Source organism: Mustelus asterias, unplaced genomic scaffold (assembly GCF_964213995.1).
Source record: "Mustelus asterias unplaced genomic scaffold, sMusAst1.hap1.1 HAP1_SCAFFOLD_1723, whole genome shotgun sequence".
NCBI classification, from domain to species: domain Eukaryota; kingdom Metazoa; phylum Chordata; class Chondrichthyes; order Carcharhiniformes; family Triakidae; genus Mustelus; species Mustelus asterias.
In genome coordinates, this window is record NW_027591668.1 from 48,698 (window position 1) to 72,793 (window position 24,096).

General features: G+C 45.9%; 1 protein-coding gene across 1 annotated transcript in view; it reads right to left on the bottom strand.

Moving 5' to 3' along the window:
• LOC144488623 (pancreatic secretory granule membrane major glycoprotein GP2-like) overlaps nucleotides 1-24,096 on the bottom strand; it is a 53,273-nt gene that overhangs the window by 29,014 nt on the left and 163 nt on the right. The window contains exons 2-3 of the mRNA XM_078206687.1: nucleotides 21,837-21,886; nucleotides 1,153-1,297 (exon numbers count right to left, since the gene is read on the bottom strand). Of these exons, the coding sequence (XP_078062813.1) occupies nucleotides 1,153-1,297; nucleotides 21,837-21,870 (179 nt within the window). The 5' untranslated portion in view covers nucleotides 21,871-21,886. The remainder of the gene's footprint in view (nucleotides 1-1,152; nucleotides 1,298-21,836; nucleotides 21,887-24,096) is intronic.

Genomic DNA, 24,096 nt, shown 5'->3' on the forward strand with positions numbered 1-24,096 from the left:
CTAGAGGGCATAGGTTTAAGGGAGAGGGTAGAGATACAGAAGTGTCCAGAGGGGCAATTCTTTCACACAGAGGGTGGTCAGTATCTAGAACAAGCTGCCAGATGCGGTAGTAGTAGAGGCGGGTACAATTTTGTCTTTTAAAAAGCGTTTAGACAGTTACATGTATAAGATGGGTCTATAGGGATATGGGCCAAACGTGGGAAAGTGGGACTAGCTTAGGGGTTACAAAAATTTGGGCGGCACGGTAGCACAGTGGTTAGCACTGCTGCTTCACAGCTCCAGGGTCCCAGGTTCGATTCCCGGCTCGGGTCACTGTCTGTGTGGAGTTTGCACATTCTCCTCGTGTCTGCGTGGGTTTCCTCTGGGTGCTCCGGTTTCCTCCCACAGTCCAAAGATGTGCGGGTTAGGTTGATTGGCCAGGTTCAAAATTGCCCCTTAGAGTCCTGAGATGCGTAGGTTAGAGGGATTAGCAAGTAAATATGTGGGGATAGGGCCTGGGTGGGATTGTGGTCGGTGCAGACTCGATGGGCCGAATGGCCTCCTTCTGCACTGTAGGGTTTCTATGATTTCTATGATTTCTATAAAAAGGGCAGCATGGTTAAGTTGGGCCAAAGGGCCTGTTTCCATGCTGTAAACTTCTATGACTCTGACTCCACAAAACTGGTCACCTCCTAAAAAAAATCAATGAAATTTGTTAGGCATGACCTCCCTCCGATAAAGCCATGCTGACCTAACCTCTCCAAGTGGAAATAGATGCTGTCCTTCAGAATTTCCTCCAATGGATTACCTACCACTGATGTGAAACTCACTGGTCTGTCGTTTATGATGTCTTATGTCTACAACCCTTCTGAAACAGCAGAACCACATTATCTGTCGTCTGAGCCCCTGCAATCTACTTCCTCGCCTTCCACAGCAGCTTGGGACACAATTCATCTGGAGCTGGAGATTTGTCCGATTTGGAGCCTGCAAACAGCTCCAATACCTTGTTCTTTCCTGTGTCACACCTCAGTGTCTCTCTCCCAATATTCCCCATGCTTCACTCTGTAGAATGCGCATCTTCCCTTTCCCAGTATTCCCTTTGCTCTGAATGATGATCCCAGTCTCTTTGCTGTTTCATTGACGGGTTTAACAGAGATTTCCCCTGGATCTTACCTTTTGAATCTGTACCATCCAAGAACAAGACTCTGATCACATTGAACCGAATCAGAACACAGATTCCCCACACAGTTTGTGCTCCTCCATGGCTGGTTCAGAACTCTGTGTTTTACACACGGGTCGAAGGATTTGGAGACTGCAGCTAAATAACAGCAAGATGTTTATTGTTAACAAAAAATTTCAGAAATGTTACACACTGGCTCGTCTCCATGGAGACATTTAAAATCCTCCATTTCAGCCATTTCTCTGATATCAAATCCTTGAAATGTCAGCTGGAAACTTTGCTCCTTTTTGAAACCAGTTTTCACTGCAATTCCCAGCTCAGTGAAACATCAGACTTTGTATTTTAAAATATTTATTCTTTCAGCCTGGAAATCGCCACTGAATTTCACACCCAGGTTGAAAACGTTTCCAGGGAGTGACCTGGAGCAGAGTCAACACTGTCGTCACTGTGTGTAATAAGATGATGCTCAGTTACATCTGGTGATGATCAGATCCAGCTGGTGACAATGTTCTCTACTTGTGACATGGTTTGTTCTGAAAGAACGTGTTAATTGTACAAAGCAGCAAAACTGAAGTAGTCTCTGCCTATTCTCATTTCTCTCTCCTTGATCATAACATCTGAGGCAGGAGGACCTCATGTTTGAGTTAAAGGGTGAATGTCAAGAACACGTTCTGAACTATTTGTGGGAGAATCTATTATTGAGTTCCTTGTATTGGAGCCTACACCTTGCTCACATATTCTCTCTGAACCCTTCCCCTGCCAGATGAAGGTGTAATCCTAGGAATCATAGAAACCCTGCAGAGCAGAAGGAGGCCTTTCGGCCCATCGAGTCTGCACCCACTGCAATCCCACCCAGAATCTATCCTCACAACTCCACACATTTACCCCGCCAATCCCTTGAACCTACACATCCAGAGACACTGCAGGACAATTTAGCATGGCCAATCAACCTAACCCGGACATATTTGGACTGTGGGAGGAAACCGGAGCATCTGGAGGAAACCCAAGCAGACACAGGGAGAATGTGCAAGCTTCAAACAGACATTCACCCAAGCCGGGAATCGAACCCAGGTCCCTGGAGCTGTGAGGCAGCAGTGCTAACCATTGTGCCACCGTTCCGCCCATGTTTTCCTTTCCATGATCCACTCTGGCTGAGCCGGGTCTCTCCTAGGGAAGATACCTCAATGTTCAGCCTATCAATTTCCATGTCCATCATGTTTGCATTATGGGCAATGATTAGCAAGCTACAAATTGTCTATCAGTCCTGTGATCCTGACGTTTGCATTGCCTATCGAAGAGTTGGCATTTTTTTTTTCAATTGTTTTTTTTTCCTGGCGCAATGGAATTCCATCCATTTGTTGAGCAGAGACTAAGCTCTAAGTGCCCATTGAAACAGGTAGACTGTGCCTTGCTAGTCAGTGACTGCCTAACCTGAGGTAGGTGCTGGTTGACCATTGGGGCACGATGGTCTCTCCCACAACCAGAGACAGCCCATAGCACTGTATCATAGAAATCATAGAAACCCTACAGTGCAGAAGGAGGCCATTCGGCCCATCGAGTCTGCACCGACCACAATCCCACCCAGGCCCTACCCCCACATATTTTACCCGCTAATCCCTCTAACCTACGCATCTTAGGATTCTAAGGGGCAATTTTTTTTAACCTGGCCAATCAACCTAACCCGCACATCTTTGGACTGTGGGAGGAAACCGGAGCACCCGGAGGAAACCCACGCAGACACGAGGAGAATGTGCAAACTCCACACAGACAGTGACCTGAGCCGGGAAATAAAACAAGTGGAGCCTTGGAGACCATGTCGAACTTCAAGAAAAGTTTTTATTCCACATGCATGAGGGAGAGATGAATTCGGGCCTGAAATCCCAGGCGGCTGCGAATTCCCTCTGCTCATTGTAGATTCATACAGGCTATTATACTTTTCCGAGTTGCAAATTTTTATATTATCGTACTAATTCCTCAAGTTGGATACATGTATTTGTCAAGACGCCCCTTAAAAGTCACTATCGTATCTGCTTCCACTGCCTCCCCTGGCAGTGACTTCCAGGCACCCACCACCCTCTGTGTAAACAACTTGCTTCATACATCTCCTTTAAACCTTGCCCCTCGCAGCTTAAACCTATACCCCCAAGTAAATGACTCTTTCACCCTGGGAAAAAGCTTCTGACTATCTACTCTGTCCATGCCCCTCATAATTTTGTAGACCTCTATCAGTTTGCCCCTCAACCTCCATCGTTCCAGTGAGAACAAACCAAGTTTCTCCAACCTCTCCTCATAGCTAATGTCCTCCATACCAGGGCAACATCCTGGTAACAGAAAAGTACATTGTACGCTCTCCATATAATTTAATCTCATCATGCAAATACATTGTTCAGTTCATCCCTGCTAATCATCTCTCTGGACACTTCCTGTTTACCCGATTATAATGTCAAAGTGTTGTGTTTGCCCAACCGATCTACAATGATGTGTTAATTGCTCCCCCACTCTGCTCGGTGATCGTGTTTACCAGAAGACTATGATCTCCCTAGACAGTATGGAGCCTGGCTGTCTCAATGCCGGTTCTCCCACTGTCGTGATAACTCAGAAAGATCTTCTGCGCATTACAATTGTAAGGAGTAGGTAACATATATTAATCATTATCTGTCAGCGGAGCAGACCTCCAGCTGTCTGTGTTAACCCTTTTCTTCCCTCTGGTGAGGCCTGGCTCTCTGGGCTTGCTCTATGTACCCTGCATGTATTACACTGAAACTAAATAAAATATGAACGGACACATAAATTAAAATATAAAAGAAACGATCCCTGATATTGCCCTGCAACAAGAACCCATTCACTCTGCCAATCGAGTTGGCCTTATCACTCATCGCCGCTGTCCCAATGTTATGTCCGCCTTCTGCAGCAAAACTGGAAAGCCCACAAGACTGGGCAACATTTTTGAAAAGCCTGGGCTGCCTGAATATCCTGGTTATGCCCAACGGAATGCCATGAACTGTGTGTGGCATTAGCTTGCTTGCAGCCATTGCTGGAAGGATGATACATTCAGATATCTGTCTGCCACTGAGTTTTGTTGATGTGGAGATGCCGGCGTTGGACTGGGGTAAACACAGTAACCCTGTTTGAGAGCAGATTTCCACTCCATCTGATGAAACAGCAGCGCTCCGAAAGCTGGTGGCTTTTGCTACCAAATAAACCTGTTGGACTTTAACCTGGTGTTGTTAAAACTGTTACTGAGTTTTGTTGGCACGGTTTTACTCCCTTAGCCTACAACTCTCCCACAGTATGCTCAAGGCAGTGGAGCTAACCACCCAAAGCTGGGAGGTTGGCTCATGAGTATCAGGATGTGTCCATATGCCGGTGACCTCGTGTCCTGGGGCCTGAGGCTCCTTCGGGTTCCTCTGAAGATTTAACCTGGGGCTGTTTCCATATGTCACCATGAGGAGACACAGCTGAGGATCTGCCAATGAAGAGGCTGTGTACTGACACAGAGAGATTTATACATTTGACTCCCGCTCTTTCACATTGCTACTAGCCAATGGTCTGGGCTGAGAATGAGAATCAAAGTAGCACACAAAAATGGGAAACATCTCCACGCTATTCAGCCACACACTAGACACATGAATCAGCTGTGCACACACTGACACTAATCCCCTTGCATTATCCATTCCTATTCAGACTCTGACTCCTCTTTTCCCATCCTACCTTTCTTTTCCAGATGTATTCTGGAATATTTATATCCTGACCTTGGCCACGATGGAACCATGGGGCAGAATTGGATGTTGCCCCGTTGGTGGCTTTCCAGGAGATGAGTGACTGCCTGTAGAATTCCGCAAATGTCCTTCCCACTGGGCTGTCGTCCACCCCATCTCTCCTCAATTTTACAGTGGGATAAGCAAAGTCGAGGCCATTCCACCCACCCTCACTCCTATTCAGTTCCCTAAGTGGCCAATCAATGATTACTTAAGGACCATTTCCCAGCCAGTGGCAATGTTCAGGCTGGTGGGTGGAGTTCAAGGTCATGCATGGGGGGAAGAGGGAAGTGGGGAGGGGGTGAGACAGCTTGTTCAGCCCTCGGGTGAGAAAAGTGGGGGACCTTATTTCAACATCAGGTGACACCCTCACAGGGTCCGTCCCCAGTTGGTGTTCTCTCCACCAGCTTCTCCTCCAACATCATAGAATCCCTACAGTGCAGAAGGAGGCCATTCGGTCCATCATGCCTGCATTGACAACCATCCCACCCAGGCCCGAACCCCATAACCCCATGTATTTACCCTGCTAGTCTCCGTGACACTAAGGGGCAATTTAGCATGGCCAATCCATCTAATTCGCACATTTTTGGACCATGGGAAGAAGATGGATCACTGGGGAGAATGTACAAACTCCACACATACAGTGACCCGAGGCTGGAATTGAACCCGGGTCCCTGGCGCTGTGAGGCAGCAGTGCTAACCACTCTGCCACCATGCAACATCCCCACCACCTGTGCCCACCCCTCAGGTTTCAGTTCTTCTTCCAGCCCTGAGACACATTACCTACTCCTGGACTCCCAGGATTCAGTGTGGGGTCAACTTAGAATTCCAGCTCTGTGCCCCACAGCTTCAGGTGCTGCTGGGATTAGAGAGCTGCCGACCAATGAAATGAGCGCTCAGCCCTCTGAGGGGGGCGGATGCCCCATCTCAAGCCAATGAACTCTCCCTGTGGAGATCAGAGCCATTTCTCTCAATTGGTGCCATTATTATTTTCTTATTGTGAATCTTTTGAACAATCGACATTGAGGTTTCTAATGATCTTTTCATTATTATTCACGGAGACAGTTTTAGTTTTGAACTCTCAGCGGGTAACTTTATGGCTTCGCTTAATCTGAGACTGGAAAATCCTGCCCGACGTCAACGGACATTTCCATTGTCCTCTTCGATTCCATGGCAGGTGGGGTGGTAAAATTCCGGTGCCCAACTCTGCCCCTCCCACTCTGCCCTTCAATTCTGCCTCTTGAACTCTGGCCCTTGAACCCAGCCTCTCCCACTCTGCCTCTCCCACTCTGCCCCTCACACTCTGCCCCTCACACTCTGCCCCTCACACTCTGCCCCTCACACTCTGCCCCTCACACTTGGCCCCTCACACTCTGCCCTCACACTCTGCTCCTCACACTCTGCCCCTCCCACTCTGCCACTTGAACCCAGCCCCGCCCACTCTGCCCCTCCCACTCTGCCACTTGAACCCAGCCCCTCCCACTTTACCCCGCCTTTACTCAAATCTCTACATCCTGCATTTTCCCTTCCTCCACTCCCTCACCTTCCTCCAATCTCTCGCTTCCCTCCAATCCCTCACCTTTCTCCACCCATAGAATCGTAGAATCATAGAATCCCTACAGTGCAGAAGGAGGCCATTTGACCCACCTAGTCTGCACTGACCACAATCCCACCCAGGCCCTATTCCCATAACCCCACATATTTACCCTGTTAATCCCCTGACACTAGGGGTCAACTTAGCATGGCCAATCCAGTGAACCCGCGCATCTGTGGGAGGAAAATGAAGAAAACCCACACAAAAGCGGGGAGAAGGTGCAGACTCTGCACAGTGACACGAGGCCGGAATTGAACCTGGGACCCTGGCACTGTAAAGCAGCAGTGCTAACCACTATGCTATTGTGCTGCCCCACTCACCTCCCTCCATCCCCATGCCCTCCTCCACCCACTCACCTCCCTCCACCCCCTCGCCTCACTCTACTCACTTGCCTCCTTCCAATCCAATGATTGAGGGTGATTTAGTGGTTTGGATCAGGAATTGGCTTGCTGTAAGAAAACAGAGGGTGGTGGTTGATGGGAAATATTCATCCTGGAGTTCAGTTACTAGTGGTGTACCGCAAGGATCTGTTTTGGGCCACTGCTGTTTGTCATTTTTATTAATGACCTGGATGAGGGCGTGGAAGGATGGATTAGCAAATTTGCGGATGACACTAAAGTCGGTGGAGTTGTGGACAGTGCAGAGGGAAGTGGCAGGTTACAGAGGGACATAGGTAAGCTGCAGAGCTGGGCTGAGAGGTGGCAAATGGAGTTTAATGCGGAAAAGTGTGAAGTGATTCACTTTGGAAGGAGTAACAGGAATACAGAGTACTGGGCTAATGGTAAGATACTTGGTGGTGTGGATGAACAGAGAGATCTCGGTGTCCATGTGCATAGATCCCTGAAAGTTGGCACCCAGGTTGTTAAGAAGGCATACGGAGTGTTAGCTTTTATTGGTAGAGGGATTGAGTTTCGGAGCCAGGAGGTCATGCTGCAACTGTACAAAACTCTGGTGCGGCCGCATTTGGAGCATTGTGTACAGTTCTGGTCGCCGTATTATAGGAAAGATGTGGAAGTGTTGGAAAGGGTGCAGAGGAGATTTACCAGGATGTTGCCTGGTATGGTGGGAAAATCGTATGAGGAAAGGCTGAGGGGCTTGAGGTTGTTTTCGTTAGAGAGAAGAAGGTTAAGAGGTGACTTAATAGAGGCATACAAGATGATCAGAGGATTAGATAGGGTGGAAATTGAGAGCCTTTTTCCTCGGATGGTGATGGCTAACACGAGGGGACATAGCTTTAAATTGAGGGGTGAGAGATATAGGACAGATATTCGAGGTAGGTTCTTTACTCAGAGAGTAGTAAGGGCGTGGAATGCCCTGCCTGCAGCAGTAGTGGACTCATCAACATTAAGAGCATTCAAATGGTTATTGGATAAACATATGGATGATATTGGAATAGTGTAGATTAGAGGGGCTTTAGATTGGTTCCACTGGTCGGCGCAACATCGAGGGCCGAAGGGCCTGTACTGCGCTGTAATGTTCTATGTTCTATGTTCTAATCCATCGTCTCCCTCCAATCTCTCACCTCCCTCCACTGCCTCACCCAGTGTCTTGTTTTTTTAAAGACTAATGCATCAGTTGTAGGTTTTGGCAGGACTGTAGCCCCCAGCCATGCTAAAGGTGCAGCTCCCTACCCCTGGGCACTTGATGCCCACACCACCCTGAGGCACAAATCTGTCACACTCTGTGCCAGATTGGCATGTTGTTCAGGTAACAATCAACAGATAACAACCTTTCTAGCGTTTCAGAGCACAAATGCCTCCATACAGAACCAATCTCCAAGTATCCTTGGTTCCCAAAAAAACCACAATAACTGGATCCTCCCCCTCCCACTCCAGATTCCTCTCTGGCCATGGGGAGAAACATAAAAGTATAGTGTAGGAATAGAGATGTTTTACTGCAATTGTATAGGACATTGGTGAGGCCACACCTGGAATATTGTGCGTAATTTTGGTCTCCTTATCTGAGGAAGGATGTCCTGGCTATAGAGGGAACTCAGGGTTCTCTTGATGCTAACTTGCAGGTTGAGTTTGTAGTTAGGAAGGCAAATGCAATGTTAACATTCATTTTAAGAGGACGAGAACACAAAAGCAGGGGCTTGAAGTTTTATAAGGCTCCGGTCAGACCACATTTGGAATTATGTGAGCAATTTTGAGACCCGCACCTAAGGAAGGATGTGCTGGCCTTGGAGAGAATCCAGGGTAGTTTCACGAGAATGATCCCAGGAATGAAAAGCTTGATGCTTGAGAACTCTGGAACTGTACTCGATGGAGTTCAGAAGGATGAGGGGGGATCTCATTAAAACTTACAGGATACTGAAAGGCCTGGATAGAATGGACGTGGGGAAGATGTTTCCACTAGTAGGAGATACTAGGATCCAAGGGCACAGCTTCAGAGTAAAGGAACAACCCTTTAGAACCGAGATGAGGAGGAATTTCTTCAGCCAGACGGTGGTGAATGTGTGGAATTCTTTGCCACAGAAGGCTATGGAGGCCAGTTCATTGAGTGTATTGAAGGCTGAGATACATAGGTCCCTGATTGGTAAGGGGATCAAAAGTTACAGGCAAAAGGCGGGAGAATGAGATTGAGAAAGATATCAGCTATGATTGAATGGCGGAACAGGCTCGATGGGCTCAATGGCCTCATTCTGCTCCTATAATTTATGGAATGCAGCGAAGGTTTACCAGGATGATTCCTGGGATGGCAGGTCTGTCATATGAGGAGAGACAAAGCCTGTTAGGATTCTATGCACTGGTGTTTAGAAGAGTGAGGGGATCCCATAGAAACTTATAAAACTCTAACAGGGTCAGACAGGGTAGATTCAGAAAGAATGTTCCTGATGGTGGGGGAGTCCAGAACTAGGGGTCATAATTTTAGGATAAGGGGGAAACCTTTTAGAACTGAGTTGAGGAGAAATTTCTTCACCCAGAGGGTGGTGAATGTATGGAATTCACTCCCACAGAATGTAGTTGAGGCCAAACCGTTGTCTGATTTGAAGAAGAAACTAGATATAGCTCTTGGGGCTAAAGAGATCAAGGGATGTGGGGGGAAGAAGGGGATCAGGATATTGAATTTGATGATCAGTGTAGAATGATATAAAATAAAGGGCGATTGCCAGGCAGTGTGAGGGTTTTTGTTTAATCAACTTAGATGTAGATTCACTTTAAATCAATGGGGAGCAAGTTTGTTCGTAATTGTAATTACTAACAAGTCTCCTGGCCCTGCTGGAATGCATCCCAGTGTATTAAAAGAGATGGCAAGGAAATACCAAATGCACGAGTGGTAATTTACCAAAATTTGCTGGACTCTGGAGTGGTCCCCACAGATTTTAAAACAGCAAATGTGGCGCCACTGTTTAAAAAAGGAGGTTGACAAAAGGCGGGTAACTATAGGCCAGTTAGCTTAACTTCTGTAGCAGGGAAAATGCTTGAATCTTTCATCAAGGAAGAAATAGCGAGACATCTGGATATAAATTGTCCCATTGGTAAGACGTAGCATGGGTTCATGAAGGGAAGGTCATGTTTGACTAATTTGGTGGAATTCCTTGAGAACATTACATGTGCAGTGGACAATGGGGAACTTGCGGATGTGGTGTATCTGAATTTCCAGAAGGCATTTGACAAGGTGCCGTACCAAAGACTGCTGCACAAGATAAAGGTGCACGGTGTTACGTGTAATGTATTAGCATGGATAGAGAATTGGTTAACTAACAGAAAGCAAAGAGTGAGGCTCAATGAGTGTTTTTCTGGTTGGCGATCAGTGACTAGTGGTGTGCCTCAGGGATCAGTGTTGGGACCGCAATTGTTTACGACTTACATAGATGATTTGGAATTGGGGACCAAGTGTGGTCTGTCAAAATTCGCAGATGACACTAAGATGAGTGGCAGAGCAAAGTGTGCAGAGGGCGCTGAAAGTCTGCAAAGGGATAGAGATAGTCTAAGTGAGTGGGCGAGGGTCTGGCAGATGGAGTACAATGTTGGTAAATGTGAGGTCATCCATTTTGGTAGGAATAACAGCAAAATGAACTATTATTTAAATGATAACAAATTGCAGCATGCTGCTGTGCAGAGGGACCTGGGTGTCCTTGTGCAAAAATCACAAGGAGTTGGTTTGCAGGTGCAGCAGCTAACTAAGAAGGCAAATGGAACTTTGTCCTTCATTGCACAGATCCTTGAAAGTGACGTCACACAGGTGGAGAAGGTGGTGAAGAAGGCATATGGCATGCTTGCCTTTATAGGACGGGGCATAGAGTATAAAAGTTGGGGTCTGATGTTGCAGATGTATAGAACGTTGGTTTGGCCGCATCTGGAATACTGCGTCCAGTTCTGGTCGCCACACTACCAGAAGGACGTGGAGGCTTTGGAGAGAGTACAGAGGAGGTTTACCAGGATGTTGCCTGGTATGGAGGGGCTTAGTTACGAGGAGAGATTGGGTAAACTGGGGTTGTTCTCCCTGGAAAGACGGAGGATGAGGGGAGACTTAATAGAGGTGTATAAAATTATGAAAGGCATAGATAGGGTGAACGGTGGGAAGCTTTTCCCCAGGTCGGTGGTGACGTTCACAAGGGGTCATAGGTTCAAGGTGAAGGGGGGGAGGTTTAACACAGATATCAGACAGACATATTTTACACAGAGGGTGGTGGGGGCCTGGAATGCGCTGCCAGGCAAGGTGGTGGAGGCGGACACACTGGGAACGTTTAAGACTTATCTAGACAGCCATATGAACGGAGTGGGGATGGAGGGATACAAAAGAATGGTCTAGTTTGGACCAGGGAGCGGCGCGGGCTTGGAGGGCCGAAGGGCCTGTTCCTGTGCTGTATTGTTCTTTGTTCTTTGTTCTTTGTTCTTGCTCGAGGGATGGAGTTTAAAAACAGTGAGGTTATGTTGCAGCTGTATAACACAGAACATAGAAAAGATACAGCACAAACAGGCCCTTCGGCCCACAAGTTGCGCCGAACATGTCCCTACCTACTAGGCTTACCTATAACCCTCTATGTTACGAACGTCCATGAACCTATCCAAACGTCTCTTAAAAAACCCCATCGAATTCGCCTCCACCACCACTACCGGCAGCCGATTCCACGCACCCACCACCCTCTGAGTGAAAAACTTACCCCTAACATCTCCTTTGTACCTATTCACCAGCACCTTAAACCTGTGATCTCTTGTGGCAACCATATCAGCCCTGGGTAAAGGCCTCTGAGAATCCACTCTATCAATACCTCTCAACATCTTATACACCTCTATCAAGTCACCTGTCATCCTTCGCTTCTCCAAGGAGAAAAGATCTAGCTCTCTCAACCTATCCTCATAAGGCATGCCACCTAATCCAGGCAATATCCTTGTAAATCTCCTCTGCACCCTTCCTATTGCTTCCACATCCTTTCTGTGATGAGGCGACCAGAACTGGGCACAGTACTCCAGGTGGGGTCTGACCAGGGTCCTATACAGCTGCAGCATTATCTCCCGATTTCTAAACACAATTCCTCTATTGATGAAGACCAGTATTCCATACGCCTTCTTAACCACAGCCTCTACCTGCGACGCTGCTTTGAGCGTCCTATGAACCCGGACCCCAAGATCCTTCTGATCTTCCACACTGCCAAGTGTCTTACCCTTAATATTATATTCTTTCACCCTATTCGACCTGCCAAAATGAACCACCACACACTTATCTGGGTTGAAGTCCATCTGCCACTTCTCCGCTCAGTCTTGCATCTTATCTATGTCTCGTTGCAACTGCTGACATCCCTCTACACTATTCACAACCCCACCAACCTTCGTGTCATCAGCAAACTTGCCAACCCATCCTTCCACTTCCTCATCCAGGTCACTTATAAAAATCACAAAGAGCAAGGGTCCCAGAACAGATCCCTGGTGCACTCCACTGGTGACTGACCTCCATGCTGAAAAAGACCCATCTACAACCACTCTTTGCCTTCTGTGGGCAAGACAGTTCTGAATCCACAAGGCAATGTCCCCTTGTATCCCATGCCCATTCACTTTCTGCATAAGCCTTGCATGGGGCACCTTATCAAACGTCTTGCTGAAATCCATATAAACTACATCTACTGCTCTTCCCTCATCTATGTGTCTAGTTACATCTTTAAAAAATTCAATTAGGCTCGTAAGGCATGATCTGCCTCGGACAAAGCCATGCTGGCTATTTCTGATCACACTATTCCTCTCCAGATGTTCATAAATCTTTCCCATCTTATCTTCTTGCTCCTAACATACTTGTAGAATGCCTTGGGGTTTTCCTTTATCCTGTCTGCCAAGGCCTTCTCATGACCCCTTCTTGCTCTTCTAATTTCCCTCTTAAGTTCCTTCCTACTAGTCGTATACTCATCTAGATTTCTAACAGTACCTAGTTCCCTGAACCTTTTGTAGGTTTTTCTAAGGTGCTGGTGAGGCCACACCTGGAGTACTGTGTACAGTTTTGGTCTCCTTACTTGAGAAAGGCTATACTAGCACTGGAGGGGATGCAGAGGAGATTCACTAGGTTGATTCCGGAGTTGAGAGGGTTGGCTTATGAAGAGAGACTGAGTACAAAGAACAAAGAAAATTACAGCACAGGAAGGCCCTTCGGCCCTCCAAGCCTTCACCGACCATGCTGCCTGACTGAACTAAAACCCTTCCGGGGACCATATCCCTCTAAACCCATCTATTCATGTACTTGTCAAGACGCCCCTTAAAAGTCACTGCCGTATCCGCTTCCACTACCTCCCCGGCAATGAGTTCTAGGCACCCACTACTCCCTGTGTAAAAGATCTGCCTTGTACATCTCCTTTAAACCTTGCCCCTCACACCTTAAACCTATGCCCCCTAGTAATTGACTCTTCCACCCTGGGGAAAAGGGAGTAGATGAGTGACAAAGATGATTGATGAGGGTAGGGCAATGGATGTTGTCTACATGGACTTCAGGAAGGCCTTTGACAAAGTCCCTCATGGCAGACTGGTGCAGAAGGTGAAATCGCATGGGATCAGAGGTGAGCTGGCAAGATGGATACAAAACTGGCTTGGTCAAAGAAGACAGAGGGTAGAAGTGGAAAGGGTGCATTTCTGAATGGAGGGCTGTGACAAGTGTCGTTGCTCAGGGATCAGTACTGAGACCTTTGCTGTTTGTAATATATACAAATGATTTGGAGGAAAATGTAACTGGTTTGATTCGTAAGTTTGTGGACGACACAAGGATTGGTGGATTTGCGAATAGCGATGAGGACCATCAGAGGATACAACAGGATATAGATCGGTTGGAGACTTGAGCGGAGAGATGGCAGATGGAGTTTAATCCGGACAAATGTGAGGCAATGCATTTTGGAAGGCCTAATACAGATAGGAAATATATAGTAAATGGCAGAACCCTTAAGAGTATTGATAGGCAAAGAGATCTGGATGTACAGGTACACAGGTCACTGACAGTGGCAATGCAGGTGGAGAAGTTAGTCAAGAAGGCATACGGCATGCTTGCCTTCATTGGCCAGGGCATTGAGTTTAAAAATTGGCAAGTCATGTTGCAGCTTTATAGAACCTTAGTTAGGCCGCACTTAGAATATAGTGTTCAATTCTGGTCGCCACACTACCAGAAGGATGTGGAGGCTTTGGAGAGGGTGCAGAAAAGATATACCAGGATGTTGTCTGGTATGGAGGGCATTAGCTATGAGGAGAGGTTGGAGAAACTTGGTTTGTTCTCAATGGAACGACGGAGGTTGAGGGGTGACTGATAGAAGTCTACAAGATTATGAGAGGCTTGGACAGAGTGGATAGTCAGAAGCTTTTTCCCAGGGTGGAAGAGTCAATTACTAGGGAGCACAGATTTAAGGTGCAAAGGACAGGGTTGAAAGGAGATGTACGAGGCATATTTTTTACACAGAGGGTGGTGGGTGCCTGGAACTCATTGCAGGGGGAGGTAGTGGAAGCGGATACAGTAGTGACTTTTAAGGGGCATCTGGACAAATACATGAATAGAATGGAATAGAGAGACAAATACATGAATAGGATGGGAATAGGGGGTAGGGGGTTTTAGTTAAGTCTGGCAGCATGGTTGGTGCAGGCTTGGAGGGCTGAAGGGCCATTTCCTGTGCTGTAATTTTCTTTGTTCTTTGTAGACTGGGGCTATACTCACTGGAATTCAGAAGAATGAGGGGAGACCTTATAGAAACATATAAGATTATGAAGGGAATAGATAAGATAGAAGCAGGGAAGTTGTTTCCACTGGTGGGTGAAACTAGAACTAGGGGCATAGCTTCAAAATAAGGGGGAGCAGATTTAGGACTGAGTTGAGGAGGAACTCCTTCACACAAAGGGTTGTGAATCTGTGGAATTCCCTGCCCAGTGAAGCAGTTGAGGCTACCTCATTGAATGTTTTTAAGGCAAGGATAGGGAAGGATAAGGCAAGGATGTTTTTAAAGCAAGGATGGGCGGCAGGGTAGCACAGTGGTTAGCACTGCTGCTTCACAGGTCCAGGGACCTGAGTTCTATTCCCGGCTTGGGTCACTGTCTGTGTGGAGTTTGCACATTCCCCTTGTGTCTGCGTGGGTTTCCTCCGGGTGCTCCGGGTTCCTCCCACAGTCCAAAGATGTGCGGGTTAGGTTGATTGGCCATGCTAAAAATTGCCCTAAGTGTCCTGGGATGCATAGGCCAGAGGGATTAGTGGGTAAATATGTAGGGATATGGGGGTAGGTCCTGTGTGGGATTATGGTTCGCTGCAGACTCGATGGGCCGAATGGCCTTTTTCTGTACTGTAGGGTTTCTATGATTCTATAAATAATTTTTTGAACAGTAAAGGAATTACAGAAAAACAGTAAAGGTGAGCGGGCGGGTAAGTGGAGCTGAGTCCACAAAAAGATCAGCCATGATCTTATTGAATGGCGGAGGACACTCGAGGGGCCAGATGGCCTACTCCTGCTCCTAGTTCTTATGTTCTTATGTAATTAGGTGTTTTAAATACTTTGTAGTTTTAAAGGTACATGCAATACCTTTAATTAGTCCACACTTATAAATATATCTTCTATACATTTTTAGAAGTTAAACAAAGGTTGTTTAACTTGTGAACAGTTACAGAGTGCCCTATGATACTAAATAGGAGTTAAATACATTCCTTTAAAGCACTCAACTGTTGGAATCACAAGGCCATAAAGGGCACTTAATTGCCTCACCAGACAACTTATCAGAAACAACTGATGCACGAGTGAGTTTTAATGAAGCGGCCTTCACAGTTTCTAATTAAAACAGAGATTCAGTTAACTTCTCTGACAAGGCCATAAAATACTAAGGCCCCTTTTATCAAGTGAAGGATGCCCATGTGAGACTGTTTTAGTGAAGATGCTTTGAGAGGCTGCTATCAAAATAGAGACATGATGTCTGACTAAGTGACTAAAGGATAGTTCACCAAGGCTTAGAGATGATATATTGGGGTATCCCAAGAGGTATCATGGTCACATAGATCAGGGTTGTTCAGTATTTCATTCTATTGGATCAATACATAATGTATGTCATTTGTAACACTTTTGATTGGATTGTGTCCAGCTGATTGTGAGCTGTAGAATTGTATAAACCAGGATGATTTTCTTGGGGGACTGGTTTTTTTGACCCATTGCGTCAAACCCCCTGCCCTTGCTAGCAAGTAAACTAAAGACAATCTGTCGGTTAAGTATCTTGTGTTAATGTGTGTTTGTGTTGAAGTCAAACTCAGAAGTCAAGATTTCGACATCCGCCATGATCAAAAAGAATGGGGGAGCAGGCTCAAAGGGCCGAATGGTCTACTGCTGCTTCTATGTTTCTATACGAAGTCTTGAACCCCAGCCCTGGACAGACTCAGGATTTTGGCTGCAAAGTCCGGTATCTACGCCCCTGACCATACTGTCTCCTATCATGAAGCTTCTTACTCTCCGTTCACTGGAAATGGCATCCTTCACCTTGATGCCAGGGTCATTCTACTTGCCCACCCTGCTTCTCATCCACACAGGTAACAAGCAGCTTGTACCCAATGGACAGAGTCAGGGGCTGAGGCTCCTCCATCACTATGTGCTCATTCCTCGTCCCTTTCTGACCTGCAGCCACATCGTCCTTTTCCTGACCATGGACCCACTGTTAGCTTCTGATTCCTGGAACAGAGTGTCCAGAGAACTCTTCCCCTTCGCAATGTTTGCAACTCAGACTCCAGCTCAGCAACTCTGAGCACAAGTTGCTTTTTCTGGCTGTCCGTGATTCTGATGTTTTCCACACATTCCCACATGTAGTCATGGACAACACATGTCTGTCTCACGTTACTTGTTGATTTGATAAGTCAAATAGCTAACTAACTGGGGAAACAAATGTTGAGTTATAATCTTATGGTTTAAAGATAAAAGAGCTACTGAAATGAAAAGAAAAAGAATAAAAAGCAGCAGTTTGTTCAGAAGGAAGAATTTCCAAAGTTAGCACCTCAGTCAGCTCCCCGGGCAAACTCTCTGACTTAGATGACTGTGTAAACTCTCTTGATCATCCTCAAATTCAAAATTAAAACTTTCCAAACACCCTTTTCTCTCTTACATATCTGATTCCTTTGTCACATCTCTAAGGTGACACATCTGCAGGTTTTTCGGGAAGATAACAAAATAACACAACTACTTATGTGGAGTGAAAGGGTTAATAATCTCACAAGTTTAAAAATCACACAAGCTGTAAGCTGTATCTCAGTCACAGAGGGGAAGCTATGTGAAAAGCACAGGTCTTAATTAAAGCAGACCCAGATAAGAGTCATGAACCATTGAATTGATGTGCAGCTTCAGCTCATGTTTGCCCATTAGAACAAGGAACAATGGAAAAGAAGGTTTATAGACCATTGGCCAGAGATATAGCTATCATTTCTTGATGATATAACATGCACAAGTTTTAATTGGACACTACACTCTTACGTATGCATGATGTAACCTTAATCAATAACTGCAAGTGGATAGAGATAGCTCCTGTACTTTTATTGGTATTTGCTCATTATTTGTCATTGAATTTGAAACTATAATTGCTTGTGTATTTCTGAATTCTGCACCCTGACTGGTCTGAGAGACTTATTCAGAGTCCTAAAGCACTGGAGTTTCTCAATAGATCATCTTGAAACCACTCCGTGACTTTGTCTGGCTACCTAAGGGGAAATGATAGTTTTAAATATCACAAGAAAAACATAACAGATTGGCAATGGAATGGGGCTTGCTCTGGCCAGAAAAAACTGTGACAACATCTTGGTCCGGTGAGTATGTTCTATATTAACAGCTGGATGCTGTTGTTAACCAATTGTAGTCAATATAAAGAGTGAAATCTGAAGCCAAAGTAAACTGGACCAGACAAAGGGAGTGAAATGGTGAAAGAAAAGGGGGACACCCTAGGGATTTTGTCAAAAGAACCGTGAGGGCGGAATGGTTAACAAGACCATGGGCCACGGCAAAATCCAAGAAGGTGAATGTCAACAAGGAGACGGCTGAAAAGGCAGAACTGGAATTTATTACTGACGAGGGAGGAGAAGCCATAAAAATGCTGGGAGCTTTTTTAAAACAAATCTGAGAAAGACAAGCTCTCTCTTAAATCAAGATTCCTAATGCAGTGCAGGTCGCCACAGCTGCAGAAAAATGTAACCAATATCTGTCCAGAGCAAGGGTGAGTTGGAAACTTGAATTACAGTTATAAAAGTAAGGAAAAGTAAGAGTGCAGAAAAGATTTACTAGGATGCTATCGGGACTTGATGGATTGAGTTATAAGGAGAGGCTGGATAGACTGTGACTTTTTTCTCTGGAGCGTAGGAGGCTGAGGGGTGACCTTATAGAGGTCTATAAAATAATGAGGGGCACAGATAAGGTAGATAGTCAATATCTTTTCCCAAAGGTAGGGGAGTCTAAAACTAGAGGGCATAGGTTTAAGGTGAGAGGGGAGAGATACAAAAGTGTCCAGAGGGGCAGTTTTTTCACACAGAGGGTGGTGAGTGTCTGGAACAAGCTGCCAGAGGTAGTAGTAGAGGCGGGTACAATTTTATCTTTTAAAAAGCATTTAGATAGTTACATGGGTACGATGGGTATAGAGGGATATGGGCCAAATGTGGGCAATTGGGATTAGCTTAGGGGTTTAAAAAAAAGGCGGCATGGACAGGTTGGGCCGAATGGCCTGTTTCCATGCTGTAAACCTCTTTGACTCTATGACACTATGACTTCTGGTTGGTTTACCTGGACATTTGTAAATTTGATAACTTTGGTTTTGAACTCAAGGTTTTTCCATCGAGGGAGATAACATTATGGGTTTTTAATTACAAGAATTTAGAAGGTTAAAAACAGAACCACAAGAATGCTTCTGTAATTCATTGTTGCTTAAAAGTGTGTGCTAAGTTTCTCTGCTTGTGTATAGAACAGTACAGCACAGAACAGGCCCTTCGGTCCACAATATTGTGCCGAACTTTATCTGAAACCAAGATCAAGCTATCCCACTCCCCATCATCCTGGTGTGCTCCATGTGCCTATCCAATAACCGCTGAAATGTTCCTAAAGTGTCTGACTCCACTATCACTGCAGGCAGTCCATTCCACACCCCAACCACTCTCTGCGTAAAGAACCTACCTCGGACATCCTTCCTATATCTCCCACCATGAACCCTATAGTTATGCCCCCTTGTAATAGCTCCATCCACCCGAGGAAATAGTCTTTGAACATTCACTCCATCTATCCCCTTCATCATTTTATAAACCTCTATAAAGTCTCCCCTCAACCTCCTCCGCTCCAGAGAGAACAGCCCTAGCTCCCTCAAACTTTCCTCATAATACCTACCCTCCAAACCAGGCAGCATCCTGGTAAATCTCCTCTGCACTCTTTCCAGCGCTTCCACATCCTTCTTATAGTGAGGTGACCAGAACTGCACACAATATTCCAAATGTGGTCTCACCAAGGTCCTGTACAGTTGCAGCATAACCCCACGGCTCTTAAACTCCAACCCCCTGTTAATAAAAGCTAACACACTATAGGCCTTCTTCACAGCTCTATCCACTTGAGTGGCAACCTTCAGAGGTCTGTGGATATGGACCCAAGGTCTCTCTGTTCCTCCACAGTCTTCAGAACTCTACCTTTGACCCTGTTATCCACATTTAAATTTGTCCTACCAAAATGAATCACCTCACATTTATCAGGGTTAAACTCCATCTGCCATTTTTCAGCCCAGCTCTGCATCCTATCTATGTCTCTTTGCAGTCTACAACAGCCCTCCATCTCATCCACAACACCACCAATCTTGGTGTCATCAGCAAATTTACTGATCCACCCTTCAGCCCCTCCTCTGGGTCATTAATAAAAATGACAAATAGCAGAGGACCAAGCACTGATCCCTATGGCACTCCGCTAGCAACCTGCCTCCAGTCCGAAAATTTTCCATCCACCACCACCCTCTGTCTTCGATCAGATAGCCAGTTACCTATCCAATCGGCCAACTTTCCCTTTATCCCACACCTTATCAAACGCCTTACTAAAATCCATGTATATGACATCAACAGCTCCTACCTTCATCAACACACTTAGTTACCTCCTCAAAAAATTCTATCAAATTTGTGAGGCATGACTTCCCTTCATGAATCCGTGCTGACTATCCCGGATTAATCCGCATCTTTCTAAATGGTCGTAAATCCCATCCCTCAGGACCTTTTCCACCAACTTACCAACCACCGAAGTAAGACTAACCGGCCTATAATTACCAGGGTCATTTCTATTCCCTTTCTTAAACAGAGGAACAACACTCGCCACTCTCCAGTCCTCTGGCACCATCCCCGTGGACAGTGAGGACCCAAAGATCAAAGCCAAAGGCTCTGCAATCTCTTCCCTTGCCTCCCAAAGAATCCTAGGATATATTTCATCAGGCCCAGGGGACTTATCGACCTTCAGTTTATTCAAAACTGCTAATACATCCTCCCTCTGAACATCTACTTCCTCCAGCCTATTAGCCTGTAACACCTTCTCTTCCTGGATGGGTTATATGTTTCAAGCTTTAATGTTTTCCGTATAATTTTGTGACCATATTTTGTGATTTAAGTCAGATTTTTAAAAAAGGAAGTGTAATTGATTAAGTTTATTTTCATAGGTTATGAACCTGAATTCATGTTTCATAGAATCCCTACAGTACAGAAGGAGGCCATTCGGCTCATCGAATCTGCACCGACCACAATCCCACCCAAGCCCCACTCCCGCAACTCCACATATCCACCCTGCCAATTCCCCCCGACACTAGGGTCAATTTAGCATGGCTAATCAATCTAACCTGCACATCTTTGGACTGTGGGAGGAAACCGGAGCACCCGGAGGAAACCCACGCAGACACGGGGAGAACGTGCAGACTCCACACAGACAGTGACCCGAGCCGGAAATTGAACCCAGGTCCCTGGCGCTGGGCGACAGCAGTGCTAACCCACTGTGCCACCGTGCCACCCGTTTCAATGGCCACAAGCATGATTCCAGGATATTTTGAGAAACATCTGGGAATTTAAAACCGGATATAAATTCACTTATGTGAGAACAAGATTTTTAAAATTGTAATCGTTGATTAAAATTTGGGATAGTTGAAATGATCATGACAAACCCTGTGTTGGATTGATCTTGGGTTAGAACCCCTTGTCAGATCGGAAGATTTATTCCTGACACAACTGGCATCACAAAAAGGAAAATTCATGGAATAGATCATAGAATCCCTACAGTGCAGAAGGAGGTCATTTTGCCCATTGAGCCTGCAGTGACCACAATCTCATCCGGGTCCTATTCCCACAACCCCACATATTCACCCTGCTAATCCCCCTGACACTAGGGTCAGTTTAGCATGGCCAATCAACCGAACCCCACACGTCTTTGGACTGTGGGAGGAAACCGGAACACCCAGAGGAGACCCAGACAGGCATGGGGAGAATGTGCAAACTGCACACAGACAGTGACCTAAGCTGGGAATCGAACCCAGGTTCCTGGTGCTGTGAGGCAGCAGGGCTAATCACTGTGTCACCGTGCCATCCAAAAGGACATTTTTTTTCTCACTGCAGCAGGAAACTCTAAAGTTTTTGATAAAATTAATAGGAAAGGCTATTTCATTTTTAAAAATGTTTTCGTGGCATATGGACATCACTGGCTGGCCAGGGTTTAATGCCCATCCTGAGTTTTGGGGGCAGTTGAGAGTCAATTCTAGAATGAGATACTGTGGAACAAAAAGGAGAGATTGAAACCACTCTGCGACTTTGTCTGGCTACTTGAGGGGGACAGTAGTTTTAAATACAACAAGAAAGATATTGTGACAACCCCACAAAATGGATCAACGGGCATACATCATTGAGAATGAATATTACTTACTCAGGTAGCCTAGAATCAGCAACAAAGTCTTCATCGTACTGAGCAATATTCTGCAATGGAAAATAGACAATAAGTATTGGTGAGAATTCCAGAGATATGAAAATCAGAGAGAGTTTTAAATTGTGAGTAGCATTGTCGACATTGAGTTAAGTCTCCCTCTCTCTGGGAGTGGGATTGTAGACATTGTGTTTATCTATCTATATAGAGTGAAGTCTCTCTCTCTGAGAGTGGGGTAGTAGACATTGAAGTTATCTATCTATATTGAGTGAAATCTCCCTCTCTGGGAGTAGGTCTGCTATATATATAGACGTTCACGAGGGGTCATAGGTTCAAGGTGAGCGGGGGGGGAGGTTTAACACGGATATCAGAAGGATGTATTTTACACAGAGGGTGGTGGGGGCCTGGAATGCGCTGCCAGGCAAGGTGGTGGAGGCAGACACACTGGGAATGTTTAACACTTATCTAGATAGCCATATGAACGGAGTGGGAATGGAGGGATACAAAAGAATGGTCTAGTTTGGACCAGGGAGCGGCACGGGCTTGGAGGGCCGAAGGGCCTGTTCCTGTGCTGTATTGTTCTTTGTTCTTTGTACTGCACTGCAATGTTCCATGTTCATTCTCTGGGGGGGGGGGGGGGGGAAGGGAGGCCAGATCATTCTCTGGGGGGAGTGGGGGAGAGAGGAGGGACGCGGGTAAGCTGTATCTCTGGTGGGGGGAGGGGTGGGGGGGCAGGGGGGTCTGCTGCCACTCTGCAGGCGATCAGTGGGGGGGAAGGGGGCAGGGGGTCACGATTGGTCTGGGTCGCGGGGGGCGGGTGGGTGGATAAGGGGGACAGTGATATCTGGGAGGCCATTGCTCCCGCTTTTCGCTCCCGGGCCGCTTTCACCGCATTCTGCGGCTTGGGAGCGATCTGACACGGGCGCGTGTTTCCAAATTTTTTTCTCACTGCACATGTGTAGTTCAGCGCTCTGATCGTTACCCGCAATTTTTTTTTCACGCTAAGTGCGAATGGGGGCGCCTGAAAGCAGTTTTCCAAGTCGGATCTGAATTGTGCCCAGATTCAGCACTTAGAATGAAAATGGTTTGAGTTTATCTATCTATATTGAGTGAAGTCTCTCTCTCTCTGGGAGTGGGATTGTAGACATTGAGTTTATCTATCTATATTGAGTGAAGTCTCTCTCTCTCTGGGAGTGGGTAGTAGACATTGAGTTTATCTATCTATATTGAGTGAAGTCTCTCTCTCTCTGGGAGTGGGTAGTAGACATTGAGTTTATCTATCTATATTGAGTGAAGTCTCTCTCTCTCTGGGAGTGGGTAGTAGACATTGAGTTTATCTATCTATATTGAGTGAAGTCTCTCTCTCTCTGGGAGTGGGGTAGGAGACATTGAGTTATTTATCTATATTGAGTGAAGTCTCTCTCTCTCTGGGAGTGGGTAGTAGACATTGAGTTTATCTATCTATATTGAGTGAAGTCTCTCTGGGAGTCGGGTAGGAGACATTGAGTTTACCTATCTATTTTGAGTGAAGTCTCTCTAGGAGTGGGGTAGTAGACATTGAGTTATTTATCTATATTGAGTGAGGTCTCTCTCTCTGGGAGTGGGATTGTCGACATTGAGTTTATCGATCTATATTGAGTGAAGTCTCTCTCTTTCTCTCTCTCGGGAGTAGGGTAGTAGGCATTGTGTTTATCTATCTATATTGAGTGAAGTCTCTCTTTGAGAGTGGGATAGTTGGCATTGAGTTGTCTATCTATACTGAGTGAAGTCTCTCCCAAGGAAAGGAATTGTAGACGTTGACTTTATCTATTTATATTGAGTGAAATCAGGGATTGTGATCATCTCTTTCTTTTTCTCAAAGCAATATGACAAATCATTGAGCTTCTCTTCATTTTATACCTTTTGATCCCAAGATGTCCATGTTTGTTGGTTCAATCTCCCGCTTTAATCCCCTGCTCCTCTTCCCTCCAATTCACCTCCACTGATTACACCATGCTTGCTCATACCTGCTTTATATATCCTCCAACTCCATCTCAAGTCTCCTTACTCTCTTGCATATCTTCAAACCCACAATATTTTTTACCCATTGGGGGATCATCGGGGGAAAGTGGTTGAAGGAGTTCCGAGCTGATTATCAGCCTGTTGAATTGCGTTAAATGCACCTTCTGTGGCCAAATTGTCCAGCCATTGGACTCGACCCCTAAGCTTCTGGTCCAGAGATAGGGACACTATCACTGTGCCAGATGGTCTCTCACAGTCCCTT